This window comes from Poecilia latipinna, unplaced genomic scaffold, assembly GCF_001443285.1.
Source record: "Poecilia latipinna isolate Pla-1442-1.1 unplaced genomic scaffold, P_latipinna-1.0 Scaffold618, whole genome shotgun sequence".
Classification (NCBI taxonomy): domain Eukaryota; kingdom Metazoa; phylum Chordata; class Actinopteri; order Cyprinodontiformes; family Poeciliidae; genus Poecilia; species Poecilia latipinna.
In genome coordinates this window covers 106064-125776 of record NW_015113234.1, presented here as the reverse complement: position 1 = coordinate 125776, position 19713 = coordinate 106064, and the positions used below count along the sequence as shown (strand labels likewise).

The 19713-nt window shown below is 37.5% G+C and overlaps 1 protein-coding gene across 2 annotated transcripts in view; it reads left to right on the top strand.

Annotated features, from left to right (window-relative positions):
- Positions 1 to 19713, top strand: part of LOC106953973 (cAMP-specific 3',5'-cyclic phosphodiesterase 4B-like) — a 164997-nt gene that overhangs the window by 48131 nt on the left and 97153 nt on the right. Inside the window, exon 1 of one of the 2 annotated variants that reach the window (XM_015043141.1) lies at positions 725 to 1053. The exons of the other annotated variant lie outside the window; for it this stretch is intronic. Coding sequence (XP_014898627.1) covers positions 830 to 1053 — 224 coding nt within the window. The 5' untranslated portion in view covers positions 725 to 829. Of the gene's footprint in view, positions 1 to 724; positions 1054 to 19713 lie in introns of those variants that run through there. 2 annotated transcript variants of the gene reach the window in all.

Here is a 19713-nt window from a genome sequence, read left to right as displayed (position 1 = left end):
TGATAACCTGTTACCGGGGCTTGCCCGCTTGTCGTCACTGCGTTTGCTGGCCAATCCTCATCTGAGGGGGCGTGGCCTCCGCCTGCTGCGTGCCTGCTCTGGGTTTCTTGCGTATATTCTGAATGAAACAGAGAGGGAAGTATTTGCTTGCATGCTGCGTTCTGCTCCTCTCGCTGCTCTGACTGGGAGAGTGGAAGGGAAATCAGACTAGAGACTCAGCACTCTGTGCCACACCGGGAGTGCCTTTAGAAGAGTGAGAGAGAGAGAGAGGTGGGGGTTGTTTGCAGAAAGAGGAGGTCAGTCAAGCAGTGGTTGATGGAGGAGGCAGAGAGCAGTTTTCAGCCCTTTTGAATATTTCATAAGGGAGATCCTCCAACGTCAGGCTACCTGGATGGACTGAGAGAAAGAGTTGGTACGAAGGTGTGCAGTTAACTGGCACCAGGACCAAGGGGGAAATGGGAGAGCGGCGTAGTTGAGAAGAGGATTTTTTTTCCCCCTGTGTGACCCTGTTGTGGAGCCTCGCATACAGAACAGATCTGCAAGAAGGCACTGGGGATGAACCAAAAACAAAGAGAAAGACAGGGGGCTCAACTACTGGCTGGCTATTCCTGAAACCTGTGAAAAACAGGATAAGGAGGGAGGATCCCATTTCTGGGAGAAAGTCTGTGTGAACGGCTGCTTCAGTCTGTCTTGCAACCTTTCAACAGATGAAAACTTATCTGATTCTTCACTGAAATCGAGGAATCAACTTTACATGAAAGACAGGTTGGTCAGAATTTGACAGAGGAATTACAGTCTCCCAAACGGGAGCCAACTCCATCCTGCAGGTATGTCGTCCAACGAGCTGAGCGTGGAAATGGACTCATGCATTCGGACATTCAAGGAGCACATGCACCTGGAGCTGGAGCCCCCAAAGATGCCGGGCGTGGTGGGAGGCAAGAGAGGAGCAACGTCTCCCAAACTGTCCCCAAGAAACTCCCCGCGGCTCTTCCGCAAGCTGATGGTGAACAAGAGCATCCGACAGAGGCGGCGCTTCACCGTGGCTCACACCTGGTAAGGCCTTTGGGTGGTCAGTCAAAAGAAATGAGGAAGACAATTTAAACGTAGTAAGTGTGGATGAGAGGAAATGATAAAGCACACATTAATGAACTTAGGTGAAATTGTTGGAGAATTAGGAGATAACTGATAGAAAGGATTGTAAGGAAAAGTCTCAACATGGGAAAGGATGGAATAAACATGAGCGCTAGGATTCAGACAGAAATTAATTCAAGAGTTAAGCACAATGGATAAAAATACACAAACAGAAATAATGGGAGGGTATAAAACCTCTTGAGCTTCCTTTAAAATTAGGTTGTAAGATTCTCTGAGATGTAATGCGTTGTGATTTGTCGGTGAGTTATGGGATTACATAATGCAATAAAGATGACATTCAGCAGAGGTTCCCCTCTGTACTACTATGTCTCTGCCTTGTACCTCAATGCATTTTTTGATGAACTGATCAGACCTTGTTTTGGAAGACTGCTGAGATGTGCAGGGATTGCTAGGTGCGTTACGCAACCCGGTGGTCCGTTTTCGTCCGCAACCCCAGGGAGCAAATGAATGCCTATATGACTCAACACGAGCTACAATGACTGATGCGTTGCAAAATCACCAGGAACATTAGGATTTTGATGTCACAGACATTATCTAGATGGGATTCAAAGATGCTCTGATTCAGTTCTGACTTTCTTCATGGGCTGACCCCAAGGTATACCAAGGTTAATAGGAATTCTCTGAAAATCTCTAAAGTATAGTCATATTTAATGGAAATGCTACAGAAATTGATGGATTAATGACTAGTTTTCTCTGGCTATAAGAAGCATACAGTAATGCAGCACTGCTGCTCATGATGATTCATTTGACCCATTCATTTAGATAAATTAATGTATTGAATCATATTACAAAGTTTTGGTTTGTTTGTGTAAAGTACTGGCATAACTGAAAAATGCTACATCTATTCTGTCCACTGCTTGTCAGCAGATTCTAGGAAAGCTACTAAGAAAGACAAATTGATCTGTTTTGAAACATTTCCATTGACAAAACACACAGTGTCATGTCACTGAAACCAAACGAGCACCACCTGGTTAAAGCTCTACACTTAGCAAGTATTTTTTTTCAGTATTTTTTCTGAGGTCTCTGTATCAAAATCAAGATGACAAAGGACATCCCTTGGATGAATGGATGTTTTTGTGTGGTAATTTCTTTTCTTTCTTTTTTTTTTTTTAGCAGAAATAGGAATAATAATTTTTAAAAAAAGCTTCTAGATAACGAATTTTATTTTAAGTAAAATGTGGGATTAAATATAATATGACATTGTCGTGTTTTTAATCATGAGTGTAAAGGAATTGACAATTTTATACAGTATAAACCCCACAACATTTTACATTTCCCCTTTCTTATTTTTTCTTCAAACCTGCCTTTAGATCTAGCAGCTTTCAGGGTTTATATTATGTGGCGAATGTTTTTTTTTTTTTTTTTTTTTTTAAGTTTGGGGATTTTTCAAAGCAGGGAGCTGGCTTAAAGTGACTATTAAGGAAGCTCAAGGTGACTCCTTTTGTTTAAACTGAGTCATTTGAGATGCTTCCTGATGCTGGTGAAGATGAAACGCATCACTCTGAAAAGACAGGATAATGAAAAATCCATGCACACGAGTAGTTTTTTCTACTTAATCAGACTTATCATGACTTGTGCAGTGGAATAAAAAGAGATCTTGTTGTGGGAAATGAGGGTCAGGAAATGAATCCAGATTTTAATCCTCTCCTATGTTTTGCCTAGAAAGGAGTTGTCTCAGCAATGGGAGGGAAAAACTAAAATACATGTTTGTTTCTGTTCGTGTATTCATGCAGCCACTAGTCGAGAGAAATCCCATCTTCTCAACCGTACGTTTGGTCATGTCAGTGATTTGAACCACACATATTTGTCATATAATTCTTGTTTATTCCTTCTTCTTCTTCTTTTCTAGCAGCCACTTCAATTTTTGTCTTCCCTTTTTATTGTATAGGCTGCGGCTGATCCGTCAGAGCCGGGTGGGGGTTGGGTGGGTATGAGGGAGAAAAGGAGGAAGGAAAAACAAGGATAATGGTTTTATTTAGGAATCATTAAAATGTTCTTTTCTTTGTTTGTTCTCATAAATCTGCCACATATAGGCTCAATCCAGGGACCAGACAAAGGCCTATTACACCCATTACTGCCATTAAACACCAGGCGAGCCCATTACCAGCCAAGTTCATGATAAATTATCCTTGAGCGAGACACTCAGGTCTCTTTGCTCACTTAGTCTGATTCTCTGACATGAAGCTAAAATTAGAAATATTGGAAAATAAAAGCAAGTTGAACTCCTACGAAACACAAGTAGGAAGAGAGAGTAAGCTAAAACAAACAAACAAAAATAAATCGATAATTGATGTGGATAGCCAGGAGAAGTTTTCTTTTAAAAACTTCACTTAATGCTTGTTCTTCACCCATTGTTTATGCAGCCACATTTCAGACGTAATAAAATAAGCAGCCGCATTACAAGCCAAAAAAATGTGCACAACTGTGGGTTGTCATTATTCATTAGCCTATAAAGAAAACAAAATGCCCCTCCTGGAAGTCCCTGTGAGTATTACAGGCCGTGAACTCTGTCTGACCTACTTGTCTGCCCACCTGTTCCAGACCTTAAAGAGAACATTAAAAAAAATATGAATTACTGAAAGTCTCATAACCTTTCTACTGTTGAATGAATAAAATGAAAAGGTGTTACATAAACATGCTTCTGTATATTGTTTGAGTTAGCACTGCATTAATTATCATAGAATAAACAAACCGAGACAACGGAACTACTATTTATAGTTTAGTTTGCTCCTTTTGAAGAATAACCTTGAAGAACAACTCAGAATTGAATCACTATAATTAATGTGAGGATAGCCGAGCAGGTGAAATAGTTTGGCAGCTGTCACAAAAATCCCTAAATCTTTACCTTTTAATTTGAAACACCCTGCTTATGATGCATAAGGAAGCTTTTTGCTTTCCCCCTTTCCTCCATCTGCCCAATACCAACCACCACTCAGCAACTAGCTCCTGAATAATGTTATATGAACAGCCATACTATTGATTTTATCTTTACAGATGCTCAAAACTAAAATAGTTAGCACTTGACCACAATTTAACCGTTTACTGGCTTGTAAGCTGAAAAAGATGCTTCAGAATGATTTGTTTGCAAATGCTGCTGTTGTGTAGATTTTTTTCCTTTATCCATTCTGCTGTCTTAATAGTGATTTGTTGAGTGTGGTCTGATAATTCTGATTATTATAAAGAACTGTTGATAACATCGCATTGTGACTAACTGGCTCTGCTGTGGACAAGTGTCTCGTGACCCCCTGACCTGCGAGCTCTCAGACAACGGGTCTTCTGTTGGGACAGCTCAGCTTTTCCCGAATCCTTTCTTTCATGCTTTCTTTGTTCTGCTCGGACTCTCTTCTAGACTTCCCTTCTGGTGTTTTTTTTTTTTTTTAATCTAACTTTGGTGCTGCCTTGTCCCCTGTTTTCTTGCCGTCTCTACATGCCTCCTTGTGTAATTTTTGGGCACTTCTCTCTTTTTCCTGTCTGCCATTCTGTCGTTTTCCCTTTTTGCTCTCCATAACACCACATGATGTAAATGTTTGATGGTTGGCCGAGGGGTACGTCGGCCTCTTTTCCAACTCGCACAAAAAGTGCATTAAGGAGGGAGAGAGAGACGGCAAGAAGGTATGAAATAAGAGAACAGAACAGGATGGAAATATATGAACAAATATAACACTAAGCTTCACTGCTCATGAAAACTGTTCTGACAAGGTTAGAAATTGAGCTAGTTTTTTTTTTTAGTCTTCAAGTCGTTTTCTCTTTTAAACCTTTATCCAGATTCTTCAAGGCAGTGCATGACTTACATTATACAGATTTTATCTGAGGAAGAAGAAAGAGTGTTTATGCGAAGCCTTTCCTCCTTCTGAGTGATGACCATCAGATGCTTTTAGTGGAGTGAAGAGGCTTTTGAGAGAACATCATAGACTTATAAACAAGAAGAGGTAAGAAAATGTCAGATGTTGTTTGTGCATATGTAAAAAGACAGACACATAAACAGAAAAACAGACTTCATTTACTGCAGCGGTTTCAGGCTTGGCTCTACAGAGAGGGCTATTTACCTCAGCTTAAATGTCAGTCTAAATATCCATCTTTCATCACCATTCCATCCAGCGCTCCATCTGCTATTGATTTGTTTCTTTCTCTTCTGGCCTCCGTGACTCATCTAAAATCATCTCTGCACGAGCGTCAGGGAAAGATTGACGTGATTATTGTTGCCTCTGCTGCCAGTGTGTTTCTGCCAACTGCTCACTTGAGTAAGAGACAGGGAGACAGATGGAGAGGCGAAACAAAGAGCACTTGATTGCAAATTGCTCTAAAATTAAATTAAAATATTGGTTTATTAAAGCTGATTACTAAATTCTGCTAAATCTCTTGCCTCCACCTTGAACTAGTAAGACTCACCTCCAGTTACTTTGGCCACATTACCTGATTTAGATTTTAAGTGCAAAGGTTTGCAGCTTTGACATATGCCCCATCCATAGTACCCCATTCCATACTATTTTATAGTTAGATATTTTTCTACTATTTAATATATATACATATATCAGTATTCATTTTCCTGACCCTTTCTGGTACTCCATTAATATTCAAAAGAAGATTCCAGTATGGCTAGAGCAGATGGAGGTCAAAGATCCTCTAGAAATCTGACAACTTTTACTCGTTGTGCTTGGTGGAGGGAGCATTAGCCTTTTGGTCCTCAGCTAACATCCAAGCACAACAAAAACTAACCTCTTTAAGTGAAATCTGCTAACTTTACGATGAAAACATACAGGCTAAGATCTGCTTGGTGCTTTCTAACGTGGGCAGAACTTTTTTTTATAAATGTTATGATTTACAAAGCCCATCCACTTAGAGGAATGATATGATCGGTTGATGGTTCCTCCCTAGTAATATTTCCTCTCGATAAAAAAAAAAACACTCAAACAGAAAGAGGATCTCTCATTAGAGAATGAAGTGTGATAGAGTAGGGAATGCACTAAACATTACATTTGCAGCACAGCAAAGCACAACTATCTCTTTTCGAGATTGTTTTTGCTGGATTTCTTTTTCTTTAGCCCCGGGTCTGACCCTAGATCCTCTTTATTAGACTCCTCTGGCTGGGTAATGGAGCACACACCTCTGGGATCTCTGTGCTGCAGACTACCTCATATCTTCCAATAAAATATGTATTGAATTTTGATTGCAATTTTATTGTTTTTGCTATTGTGAGGCTTTTGATTTTAATAACTCCTTAAAAAGAGTAACAATTTCAGCACTTTGGGTCAATACAGTTTACTGTGTTTGACTAGTTTACTTTTTTATCCCAATAAAAATTTTAAATCCATACACTTAATTCAGAAAGGCAGACTGAAACCAGCTTTTATGTGATTCTTATCAAGTAGTTACATTGATCTTGCAATCCTATTTCCAACGTGCATGGTGGTTCATCCTAGCTAACACACCAGGCGGAGTTGATTGTTGTCTGTTTTTAAATAGCATGCTATCCTGAAATGTAGCAACACAGATAAATTGCCTGAGTAAAATAATAATTTATGGACTTATATTGACCCAGATACATTTAATTTGCCACTTACTCATTAGCCCACTTAACTCCAACTATCAAATCATGTGAAGCACAGCCAAATCAACTTTCCTGCATCCAAATAACTTCAGTTGTGTCGATTACAAAAACACAGCCTGTGGTGTGTGTAAATCAAAACCCGGGCTCTTAAGTGTTTTGCAGTGTTTCATTTCAATACCGTCTTGATATGAAACACAAATATTTATCTGTGCTTGCATACTTGCGTTGAAAAGTCATTTTCTGAACATTCCAGTGTAAAAAAAGTAGATGACATTTCCATTTCAAATCTGCATATGTTGGCTGTTTGATTTTGGTAAAAGTTCTATTGAATCTGTTTTCCTAAAGTCAAACAGAAAATAAATATGAAAACTGTAAGAAGCAAAAGGTTGGCATTTAATATGAAGTTATGATGGTTTGTAATCTGAAAAATATTTCACCCATTTTCTCTTGTTAATTGAGAACAAAAATATTTGACAAAAAAAGTCTAAACTGTTATACTAGGACTTTAAATTTGTGTTGTCATCTACATTTGTCCTGCCTACCAGGTGTTGTGATTGGTTTTCTTGCCACGTAAGAGAAAAGCAGGCACTCCAGTCCTTTTTGAGTCAGAGATGTATTGGGTGATGTTGGCGGTGATTCAGAGGTCTAGAAACAGTCTTCCTCCTGTTCTTTCTCCTCCTCCTCCTCTTTATTTGCTCATGCTGCATGACTCGGTTCAGCACCCCTCATCTCTCTCTCTTGTCTCCCTGAACCAAGCAAACCAACCAAGCAGAAAGTTAACTATTCCAGATGGGTGACGGAGGATGAACATTCAGGGTTGTGCGTGTGTGAGTGTCCCTGTTCACGTTAACATCTTCGTATGCTGTAATCATGGTATGGACTGGGGTTCAAAAGATGAATATTTGTAACACATGGATGATGGGTTTCTCAAATTACAATAAAACAACATTTATTAGTTCTGAGATTACACATTTTCATTTCACATCAATGCAGCAGAAAATACATTAGGCTGTCCCATTAATCATCCCATGCTTCATACTGACGTCATGTGTTGGAGACTTTTAATTTAACTCAGGATGTTGTTAGTTCACGACATTATGATGATGAAATATGTGACAGTTTCTTGTTAATATCTTTATAATGTCTGCAACCAACCTCCAACAACAACAACAATAAAAAGTTGTATTTTTTTTTTTCCTGGTTTTGGTAGATTTATTTCAACAAAGACATTTAGCCAGTTTCTGGAAAACATGTGACTGTTTGTGCTGGCTTTCAGGAAACACATAAAACCCCATTTGTCTTCGTTGCATTCCATGTTTATTAAATGTTCTCATTTTTTTGCTGCAATTACTTTGTCCACATCTAGTTTGCCATTTGGCCTGTGCTGAAGTGGCATTTGTGATAAAGGATGTAATATAGTAATTCAGAATATACACACTCAAGTTTGACATCATCAGATTTCAACTATATTTTCTGCTGAGACCAAGCCAGTGCTTCTGCATTGTATCATAGTACTCTGAGTTTTTTCATTTCTTTTTTTGTTTTTGCCTTTAAAACTGCTTTTTGGTACATTTCAGAAGAAATAAAATTCCTTCTGTGACTTAGAAGAAACACTTTGAGACAGTATAGAAGCAGATGAGTCAAATCTAATAAGAGTAGTTGATATTTTAGTTAAGAGAAAATATTTGTGTGTTGTCTAAAAGGTGCATTTATCTTATTCACTGACTATTAGAAAAACTACAACTGTGACTTTTTCCATTGCAGTATTACTTCTGCAAGCTGTCATGAACATGTTGGACATCCATTTATTTTGTTAAAATGTCTTCAAAATGTAGGAGTATCATGAAGCCATTGCTAATAATGGTGTGCTTGTGTGTCTTTGGCTTTGTGCATGGAAGTCTCAAAGTTGAATATTCTTTTTATCAGACAAAAAAGCATACACACGTTCATTAATAACAGCTGCTCTAAAACTCCATTTGGCCAATCTGAAGTAAGCCGAACACAACAGTACATTTCCTTTCTGCTTCGTCACCTCTCTGCCGGCTCTAAGAAAGGAGCAACCATTATTCAACACTTGATTGCTGCCTATCACGCTGAGTGAAAGGAACGATGGCAGCATCCTATTTTTTTTTCTGCTCAGCAGGCGACGATGTGCAGCCATGCAGAACGGGAGGCAGAGACGCATTAGGCTTTATCTTATCAAATGAACATGGGCTATTGGAATCTCGAGAACTAAAATTATTCAGAAATGAGTTCATTTTTTGAGCATGAATTAAGAAGTGATGGTGATTTGAACTCACTTGAACTTGGGAAATAAGTTTCTGTCTTGACCCTGCACTGAAGTTTCACTCATCACGATTAACCTCATGAAACAATAATTGTACTGGACTTGAACGTCTCACACTGGGCGAGCCCAAAATGACACAAAGTCCTGAAACAGACTGTATGACTTGTTGCTGCAGCACAATCATGTCTGACAGAAGAAACAACAGTTTTCATATGCTGCTTAAAATACTCGTATATTACCCTTATTTTGGGTCTTATTTTAAATGTGCTACACCTGTGAGCATATATATTAGGAATGTGTAGCTTGAAAAAAAACATGTTTTCTTCAAGTACTGGGCTTTGGTATGAGCACTTGATGAAGGGTTGAAGGGTTGAAAGTCTATTTTTTTATATCTACGCTGTAATTCACTGAAGTTTGAAATATTCTTCACCTGAGTGAGGGGAAGTGTTTGTCGTATTTAACGGTCTGTATGGTATGTGTGTTATGAATCTTCTGACCAGAATAAATTAAACTAAGCTGCAATCAGTAGGGAATGGGTTTTGTCCTGTATTCCCGAGTTGTTTTTATTGCAGCATCAGCTTGTCCACAACTGAGATGAAAATGCAAGAGGATTGATTTGTTGTAGTCTACAACACCCCCTGCAGCATCCACAGCTGAGATGTACCAGAAAGATGAGTACAGATAAGCGTGGGCTAATTCATGTGTTGGCGAAAAGTGAGCTCAAAGCTTACGGCAAAGTAAACTGTGCTGTGAATGTTTTTGTGATGCCTGCATCCTGGCAGACATCGAGCTGCAGCTGCAGGTGAACAACACTCCGCCTCTGAGAGCAAAAACGGAGCAAGATGTGCATTTGAGTTCTTCTTGGTCTCGCCCAGCATGTCCTGAGGCTGACATAACCTCAGCCTTTTAGTCTGATGAATTATGAGATTTAATATGTGCAACCTTACATACACTATATGTCCCACAACATTTATGTATAGGATTGCTTATATAAGTGGCTTACATAACCCATGAGAATACAATAAACTCATTTGGAGTGTAGCATTTTAAAAGAATAAAGGAAGATGGGCAAATCTGTGAAACTGAAAAATCTAACGCAGTGGTTCCCAAACTTTCCAGCTTCTCACTCGCAAAATAAAAATGTACGACTCCTGGTGTAGCATACTAGTCTTTTTACCGAGTCATATTAAAAGTAACGCAATAATAGTTTTAATTTATGTTCAAGTTTTGTTTTTCTTTATTTCAATGTTGGGATTTAGAATAATTTCTGAAGAACATCTCATGATTCCAGATGAACAACATTGGGAACTGCTAATCTAATGAACTCATCTTTAATTGATTATTAACACAATGACAGAAATGTAAATGATCCACTTTATTTAAAATGTAAAATGACTAAAGATACTAAAGCCAAAAGGTGTGCTCACATTAAGCTGTAGGTCATTTCTTCTTTTTGACCATTTCCAGAGCCATTTTGGAAGTTTATCTTAAGCCATTTTGGATCAGCACTTTACAGAGACTTTTCATGTCTCTGTAAACAAAATTTCAGTCGTCAGAATGGAAATCATTGAGCTCATTAATTTATTAATGAGGTTTACTCCTCCTCAACATCTGTAATCTTCCTTTAACATTCAAATGTGGCAATTAAAAATATTAACTCTTTCAAAAAAATCCCATGAAAATCACATGTGCTGCATGAAAACCGCACATGTGGTTCACACAACTTTCCATATGTGAATGATGTGAATCACATGTGAAAGCACGTGTGATTTTTGAACGTTTCGCGGTAAAACCCCATGTGATCACATTTGGAAATATGTAATCACATGTTGAATAAACCATGGATCACATGAACAAAATACTTTTTCACATGTGGAAAATGGGAACCACATGTGGAACATGTGACCCCATGTGAATTTTATGGGATTTTTTTGTAGGAGAATCTACAAGAAAAATTATTTTCAATCTCACAATAGCTCAGTGAAATTGCAATAGATCACAAACAACATAACAACTCGCTTGCCCATCCACAGTGGTCTCTCTGTGTCTATCGGCAGCTCAGCAGGTGAGTCATCTTCCTACTTCTGGGGCTCATGTTTAGCTGCTCTTCCTCCTGTGTCTTATCACTATCACACAGATAGTGATGAGTCATTTCAACGCTGTCTGAAAAATCTCCAAATAAATGCTCCTGACAGGATTTTCCAAAAGCAAATAGGACACTTCATTACTGTCATAATGTTTTAAGAAGCCATTTGTCAGTTGAGTTTATCAAAAGTTATTGCAGTAATTACGTAGCGGCTGTCATATTTGCATTAGAAAACCAAAAACTATCATGTACTGTACATTACATCATACAGAGTTGCATGCCGTATCTCAACATTTTCTTTCTTGTCTGTTTTAGGATTGAGGTTGGAGCTTTGCAAAGTTAATTTGTCTTATGTCATAACCTTTCTATTATTTAGTGAGCATACACATGCTCTCTAAATAATGTTGTTATATTTTTTATATACCTTTTTTTATTTAATTATGTAACACAGTTGCAGTTATGTGAATATTGTTAGCATTTATATAAGGCCTGGGTTTTAGTTTGCCTTAAAACTAAGTAATAAATGGTTAAAAGGTTTTCAGTGAAATTTTAATAAATACATCCTGGAGACATCTGTCAAATCTGAAGTGAAAAGTTTCGTAGCAAATAGATAAAGTAACATAAATATGTTTAATAAAGAGATGACCTTAGTTGAGCTGAACATTTTTATTTTTTTGACTGGAATGCCTTTAAGTGGCAAATCCTGCTGTGATGATTTGGATAAAAGTAAATCTGACAATGATTGGATCAGTCTTGAGAATATTTTTTTCAGTTTTTTTTTTCAGTTTTCACTTTGGCAAATTAGACGAGACTTTGTCAGTCTTTATGGCTCAAAGGCAGTCAGTCTGAATCATCATCTTCTGGGACAGTAAGATTTTCAGCGCGGCTCTCGGATAAACACAACTTGTACAACACACTTGTACATTGCCTCATTTTCACTGCTGTCTTTATGCTGCTTGTTTCACATACAGTCATTATCACAATGTGCCTTGCAGACTGTGGCGATTTGCATTACAGAAGACTACATGAATTTGTTATATGCATGTCCATCCTAGCACAAAATTTTGTCTTTAACTGTGCGCATCTCCTGTCTGCTCGAATCATGATCACTGTAAACCTGTGGGGGAAACCAGCGCCCACACAGTCTGATGTAGTGTTAAAAAGTCTTAAAAAAAAGTTGTGTGTGTCTTGTATTTGCTACCCATGTTGTGTGAGAAAGATGTGTTTGCAAAATGTGAAGTCATTGGGAACACAATCTAAAACCAGGGTAGCAGTAATTGTTGCATAAAGATTAGGAGACTGTTAGAAAACTCGGATATCTGAATATGTCTGTCTGCATCTCTGAATGTGTCTGCACTGAGTAAAAGTGCAATGCAATGTTTAGAGTTGGTTCCCAACATTAAACTGATTTCTTGGCCACATAAATCAGTTTGGGAAAATGTGGAGCTCTTTGTCATGTTTTCAAATGTGTTGTAATTTACATACATTGAGACTATACTGAGTGTGTCACATGGATACATGTACCGCCATAGAAGATTGGATTTGTGTCTCCTTGTTAAACTCAAGCAGAGCCACAAACAATGGCATAAAAAATCCTTTCATCAAATATAAACTGGTGACCTTTTCATTGGTTACCATTGGTGATTGTCTCTTTTCAATCATTTCTGAGTCATTGCCAATTTTTCAGAGAATGATTGACAGGAAAGTGTGATGAGAAACTGTTGAGTGACTGTTACATCTACTTAGTTTAGTAAAAAGCAACTTTAGTACAAAAATGCTTGGTGCAATGATTTCTGAACCATAATATCTTTGATTTGCATTCCAGATCTGCTTATCAGTCATATATCTTTTGCTAGTTGGATGTGTTTTGTCTCTTAGGCATATATAGATCTTAGCGCCTGAGATGATGAAGCTCAACGAGAGTGTTGGGGTCACTGTGACGATAGAACTGAGAAAAACAAGAGAGGAATAATTACTTCCATATTTTCAGTGCAATATTTATGTTTTTCTGTTAAGGGGCAATCCAAATTATTATTTTATTTCACATGAATAACTTAAACACCAGATGGCCATTGAAACTTTATTAATCTCTTCAGTTTCTCAAAGATCTAATGCAAAAATTTCGAAAATAAATCCAAGGCACCAGATCATGAAATGGACCTGGTGAAAACAGAAAACATATTTTTGCTTCTTACACAAATAAGTTGAATATTATTACAAAGCTTTGTCTTTAAGCATAATAACCAAACTTTTCAGTAAAATCAGCCATAGCTAAATATAGAAAGGTTTATGCACAGTTTTTTCTAATTGTTTTTTTTTTGTATTGTATAACAAAAAATACACAGTATGACAGTTTTTTCATTGAAGTACAGACAAACCAAGCTCTGCAGAATTATAAGCATTTGCTTAAACAAATGTATTTGTATTTCTCAACCCTAGACTCTTCATTTTTCCAATCTCATTGCAGTGGGAAACCTCTTGCAGAATGAGTTTCTTTAACAAGATACTGAAGCAAATATTAATTCAGCTTGCAAACTTCACCTCACCACCATGCTGATCTTTGTTCAGTTTGTTTGCAACAACCCAGTGTTTTCAAAAGACTGCAAGCTGCATAAAAGTATTTCAGAACATTTTTTATTTTTGCTATGTAGCTACCTGCCAGTTAACTCCAGGTTGTATGTCAGTAATTTAAGAACATGCAGTAATTTGTAACTGATTGCTCTTTTTGCTGCTCTATGGGTTTGTCCTTTAAATAACAGCCCTAAGGGTCACACCGAGCCATTTGGTCAGTGTTTATCCATGCTGGGATGTTGGCAGGGAAATGTTGGCTCTAAACCTGCATCCAAATGGCAGCCACTCTCTCTCTCCTCTGTCTCTGCTGTCTTCATTTGCAGACAAAATTCACACTGTGATTGAGCAGTTTCCCATGGGTGTGTTAATTTGGTCAGATCACCCGTGGCTACTCTCAAAATTGCTACTGTCCCACTTCAGTTTTGACCTGTCCAAAGCTGTAGAGTCTCCAGAGGCGACAAGTTTTGCTGCTATTCATGTTTAAGGTATCAAAAAAAGTGGGAAGTTCCACCAACTTTAATACATAGCCCCAAGTGTCTTCTTAGAGCATGACAGTTTAGAAAGGAACAAACAGATTTAGTTGGAACCAGTGTGCCAGGGTGTAACTGCTGCTGGACAGGCTAAAATTAAAACCATTTAAACTCCCTGAACTGTAAAAGAACATTTAATTCAACCTGAAGAGCTATTGTTTGAAATGGGTGTGCAGTGTAATATTTTCAACTTCCTCCTCTGCTTCTTTTTAAAGCAATTTTCCACCTGCCTTCTCACTTTTCCTTCTCGCTCCATCACGTCTGTCTCATGATTAAGACTCTGTTTGCTTCAGTCCTTTCCTGTTCATTATCTCGGGTCTCCAGCAGTGTCTGTTTAGTTAGTGTCACATTGATTTACACACGCCCACAATGTGTGAGGGCTTTTTCATACACTGCGCACACTTTCCTAATGACCCTTCAGCTCTACAGCCAGCAGGTGTGTACGTGAGCTTGTCTAAGATTAATTTTTGCATTAAAACTCTTTAGATAATCATTGTAACACCAGCAAATTAACCCTTAAAGAAGAAGACCCCACATGTGCCAAATGTGATTACACCAAAAAAGCCCAGGTGAAAATTACTTCGCAAAATATGTTACATCTGAAAAAGGCTTTTTCACGTGAGAAGATTTCTGCATGTTGCATAACATGGCCAGATGTGTTACCTTTTTTTGCTTTGTCCACAACTTTAAAATCGTAGACTAGGCATACAAAATGGAGGATTTTATGTCCAAGGATATGATTTAAAATAATCATATGGTCCTCATCAAGATTTAAAATGCCATAAAAACTCAGTTGAAGTTTGTCATTATCTAATTTTAATACCGGAAAAGAATCAGATTTCTCCAAACGACATAAAGCCTTCCAAATGAAAAATGTCTCATAAAAACATTCTAAACATGTGGAAGATAATTCATCTTGGAAAACTTTCCTGCTGGGGTGCAAATGCACTTAGTGACTAAAACAAACACACCCCCAGAGGGACACGTACATAGAAAAAAACACACCAACAGTACACACAGACTGATGGTTTTATGGACAAATATATGGATTAGTGAAATATATTTGGCACTTAGCAGGAAAGTTAAGGGAAAGTATATTCCAGTGCAGCACTGAAAATACACACAGACCCATAAATACGCTCACACAACCCACCATTATTTAATTGGTATGACAAATCGCTGGCTGGAATAATATTTCACAAGATGTGGCTTTTCGATCCAGGTGGGATTCATGACCTCGTTTTATCTGGATTTGGAGGGAAGAAGTGAAGCTCTGTCCCCCACACATAGAAATCCACTGCACCCTTCTTTATGCATGTAGGCAAGACTGACTTCATAATGGCAAATACAAAATAATAATAATAAAAAAAATTACAACCTTTGTGTTGACATTTCTCTCTATCTGCTTTCACATGTGCCTTCCCTTTCCAAGCCTAAGTTTTATTTTCCAAACATGTTACAGGATGTTTACTGGGGGAGATGTCACGCTGATACCAATCAGTTTAGCCTAGTTTATTTTCTTGATCACAGCTTTAGATATAAATGAACCGCGAAGATTCATTTCAGCTCGCAGGGATCAAACATAATTTCCCACCGTCTAGATGAGACATTTGGATGTTGCTGTAAATTATTTGATTCAGAGTGAAAGAAGATGACCCTTTTAAGGAAAGTGAGGTGATGGCATAAACATGCAACTGGTGGATGTAGAAAAACACTTCTTCCTTTCTGCCAATGAGAGATGAAGCAGGAGGGTTCATTCATTTACAGCTGGACAACAGTGTGTGTAGTTATTGTTCATTATTAATTTTCTCTAGTATTGACCTGCTCTAGATTCCTTACACATCCTGCACAGGAAACCTGGGAGTATTGAAATGAGAGTGAAGCTCCAGTTGTGTCTAGCCTATTTTCTTCTGCAATGAAGCAGCTGAAAAAAAGTGGGTGGTGGGAATCTAAACAGATTATTTTATGTCTGCCCAACATTCGTCTTTTCTTTGTACACATGATAATATATTCTTCTTTTTATCTCTTCTCTTTGTGATCTTCTTATTTCAGTGAGCTCAGTGAGTGTAGAACCTTTAAGAAACCTCCCTGTTTTCTATCTTGGTGTTTCCATGTGGGAGCTGTCGGGTATATTTTTAAGGAGAATCGGAGCTCTGATCCAACAAGATTGGCTATTGAAGGTCGTTTGCAGGTGACCTTCAATAGCCACAGAGGAGCCAATGATCAAACTGCACAGCTTTTTCAATTTAAAGGAGTCAAACACCTCAACTGGCTATTTATCCTGTCTATTTAATCTAGGAGAAAATACAGTTTATGACATTCTGACCCCATCAGATTTCTTTTTTCTTTTTTTTCCTGACAATAATATATTTCTGCATACGTGTAAGGGACAGCACAGGGAAGCCTTGAAAATTAAAATTGGAAATTTTTTCAACTTTGGTTTACTGACTTACAGTAGTGTATGTACAGATTCATTAAATAAATTAGAATATAATTGAAATGTCTTTTTTTCCCCCCAGGAACTTTATCACAAATATTAATTACACAGATGTAAGTTTGAAAGCCTTTATTTCTGTGAATTATAGTAACTTTACAATTACAGTTAATGAAAACATGACATCATTTGAAATTAGAATATTATATCAGACCAATAAAAAATATTTTTAGCATCAAATGTGGGCTTAATGAATAGTAGGTTTAATACCTGCTTAAAGGTTGTTGTTTTCAAAAAGCCCATTAAATCTGACAGACGAGACTCATCTGGACTTTAATTTATTGAATGTGACTTCATGTGTAGAGGTAATGTATTACTCTGCCCTCTGGAAAATGAAAGTTGACCCCTGCACACCACACTGTAGTCACAGTAATACCTTCCATGTAAAGATAATGTCTCCCAAGAGCCAAGGATCTTCTGTCTTCAACTTTGTTGCCTTCATCTGCTGCGGTTTCTGCTCCCCAGAGTCCTTCAAAGCCCTCTGAGTCTCTGTTGTTTTTTTGTCGACTCATGGTTGGGAGAAACGCAGACCAATAGTCTTGGAGGAGGCCGTTTCATTTTTTTCCTTCAGAAGAATGCCATATTTTTGATGTACCACCTACAGCAGTGAAACTTTTTTTTTCCCCTTTCTTGTCATCCTGTGACATCTTCTCATTTCCACTTTGTTCTCCAGGCTGTTCTAAATGCTCATCCATTAAATAAGACAGCTCCTGCTATGAGGGCAATGATTAAGTTGATCGCACTATCAAATAGTCTAGTTTCTTTTTTTTTTTTCTACTTCCCAGCTAGGTACTGAAGTATTTATATTTTCTCATACTGCAAGATCAAAACGTCTCCAAACAATATTGACATTATTTAAACATTTTCACATTTAGTCATGTTACAACCACAAACATCAATTTATTTAAGTGGTATCTTTTGCAGTGAAGATAAGATTGTGCACAATAGCGAAGGAAAAGAAAAATTTTTGCTTTACAAAATAGTGTGCGATCTGTTTGTATTTGACTCATGTGAGTGAATATTTTGTTGAACCTTTTTTCCTAATCTTCCTGTTGGGGTGGAGGGAGATGGCGGAAACGTCTACCTATGGAGACGCTCAGAAGGCATCATTAAAAGATGCCCTCTAAACTATTTTTATATCTCATTTAAGCGTTCAATAATTGAACAACTAGAATCCGCCATCATTTTGAGATGAATGACAATGAATTTATTTGTGCACCTCACGAGAGAATCAGAAAAGCACTGAACCGTGTTTATTAACATGTCACCTCTTGCGTGTATGTATCTGATTTGGCCTTGGTCTGTTCACTTCTCTAGGCCATTATGGTGTGTTTACTCTTCCATAACTGACTGAGGTAATTAAATCTTCCTCATTTTTATCTCTTTTCTCCTTATTTGTTGGAACACTCCTCCTCCGCTCTTGTCTCTTCTTATTAAATCCTTTGCTCTCTTTTCACCTCACCCCAGTTTCTTATAGTTGACTCATTTTATTTCTTGCTTAGCTACTTGTTTACCACAAAACCTAGGCATGGTATTTATCGCCAACATTAACCATGAAAGCTTCTCCTCTGTGATTGATGGATGTTTGCATTTGCTCAAGACATTAATGTCAAGAAAGTGTGGCTTGACTTTATGGCACACTTTCTTAGGAAATATGTTAAAGAGCGACTTTCTGAATTAATTTAGTTATTAGAAAAGCTCCAAACAGCTACAAAAAATGCAAAAAAAGGTAAAACTGACACAAATCCTTCCCAGTTTGAAGGAAGAACCCTAGAGCTTAAATAAGAAGATTTAGAAGAAAATCTTATTTTGTTGAACCAGCGGGCTTTGAGATTTTACTGTAATTATCTCTCAACCACATTCCATGCAGCTACTTTAATAAAAAAGGAGGATGTCTCATGCAATGTCCACTCTTTCTTTTTCTGCTTTATTTTCACCTCCAGGCGTCTCAGCAACACTGATCCAAAGCCTTTCTTCATTGTAATCTATCAGCACAATACATTTTGTTCATCGACTTTGTGTCATGCATGCTGTCTAATAACAGTTATCTTAATTGAAATCAATAGAAGGATACAGCATTGATTTTGGCCAGAGGGGACTAGTGACAGTGGGCTCCTGCTGCTCTGTCTTTACATGTTTGTTTCTCTCACATGTAATGGCTCAAAGATAAATTTGTCATAAAATCAACCTATAGCCATTAGCTTATTGGATGAAATTAGTTGTTTATGCTGTAACTGTTTGTCTACCTGGCTCCAGGCTTCTTTGTGGTTGTTTTTTTTCCCCTTATCACTTCTGTTGTGTTTGGTATTTGACAGAAGAGACAGACAGGAAAGATGGGAGAGAGGCGGGATGGCATGTGACAAAGGTTGCATGCCAGATTGGCGGGTACACAATCTGCGCCTGAGTCATCTGGGCTGCCACAACACCATCAAGCCCCAACGGTTTATAGCACTTGTTTTAGATGTAGCTCCAAAAAGAATACTAAGTTGTGAAGGATGAAAGCTGCCCTGTCGCATCTCTTTTACTACAAACTGTCTTCTTTACTTTGACTCCTTTAAATAGGACTGCCCGTTTTTTTTTCTTGTTTTTTTTTTATTTCTTACACAAGCTTTCAAAGTGAATATTTTAAACTACATTTTGATTGGAGAAGCTACATGATTTTGAAATCTCATCTTGTCTGTGATTTTCATACAAACTATATTACGGTCATAAGAAAGTTACCTTTAATTTAATTTCACCTTTTTCTGCCTTTAATAATCATATGTTGCAAGAACTTTCAACAATTACTAAGAAAACCATCCTAGATTTATTGATTTATTTTTACAAAGAATTCTGCAAAACCTGTTCTTGTATAAAAGTACATTCAATCCTGTCTTAACCTTTTCTAAAGCTATGTGCGCTATATAAATAAATGGTTATATAAATAAATATAATATTCTTATTTTGATATTAAAGTAGTTTAAACTGGATATTTTGAAAAGATTGTAAAGAGACATGTTTTTGTTTTACAGTGCAGATGGGGTGAGATTATATATATATTGAAAT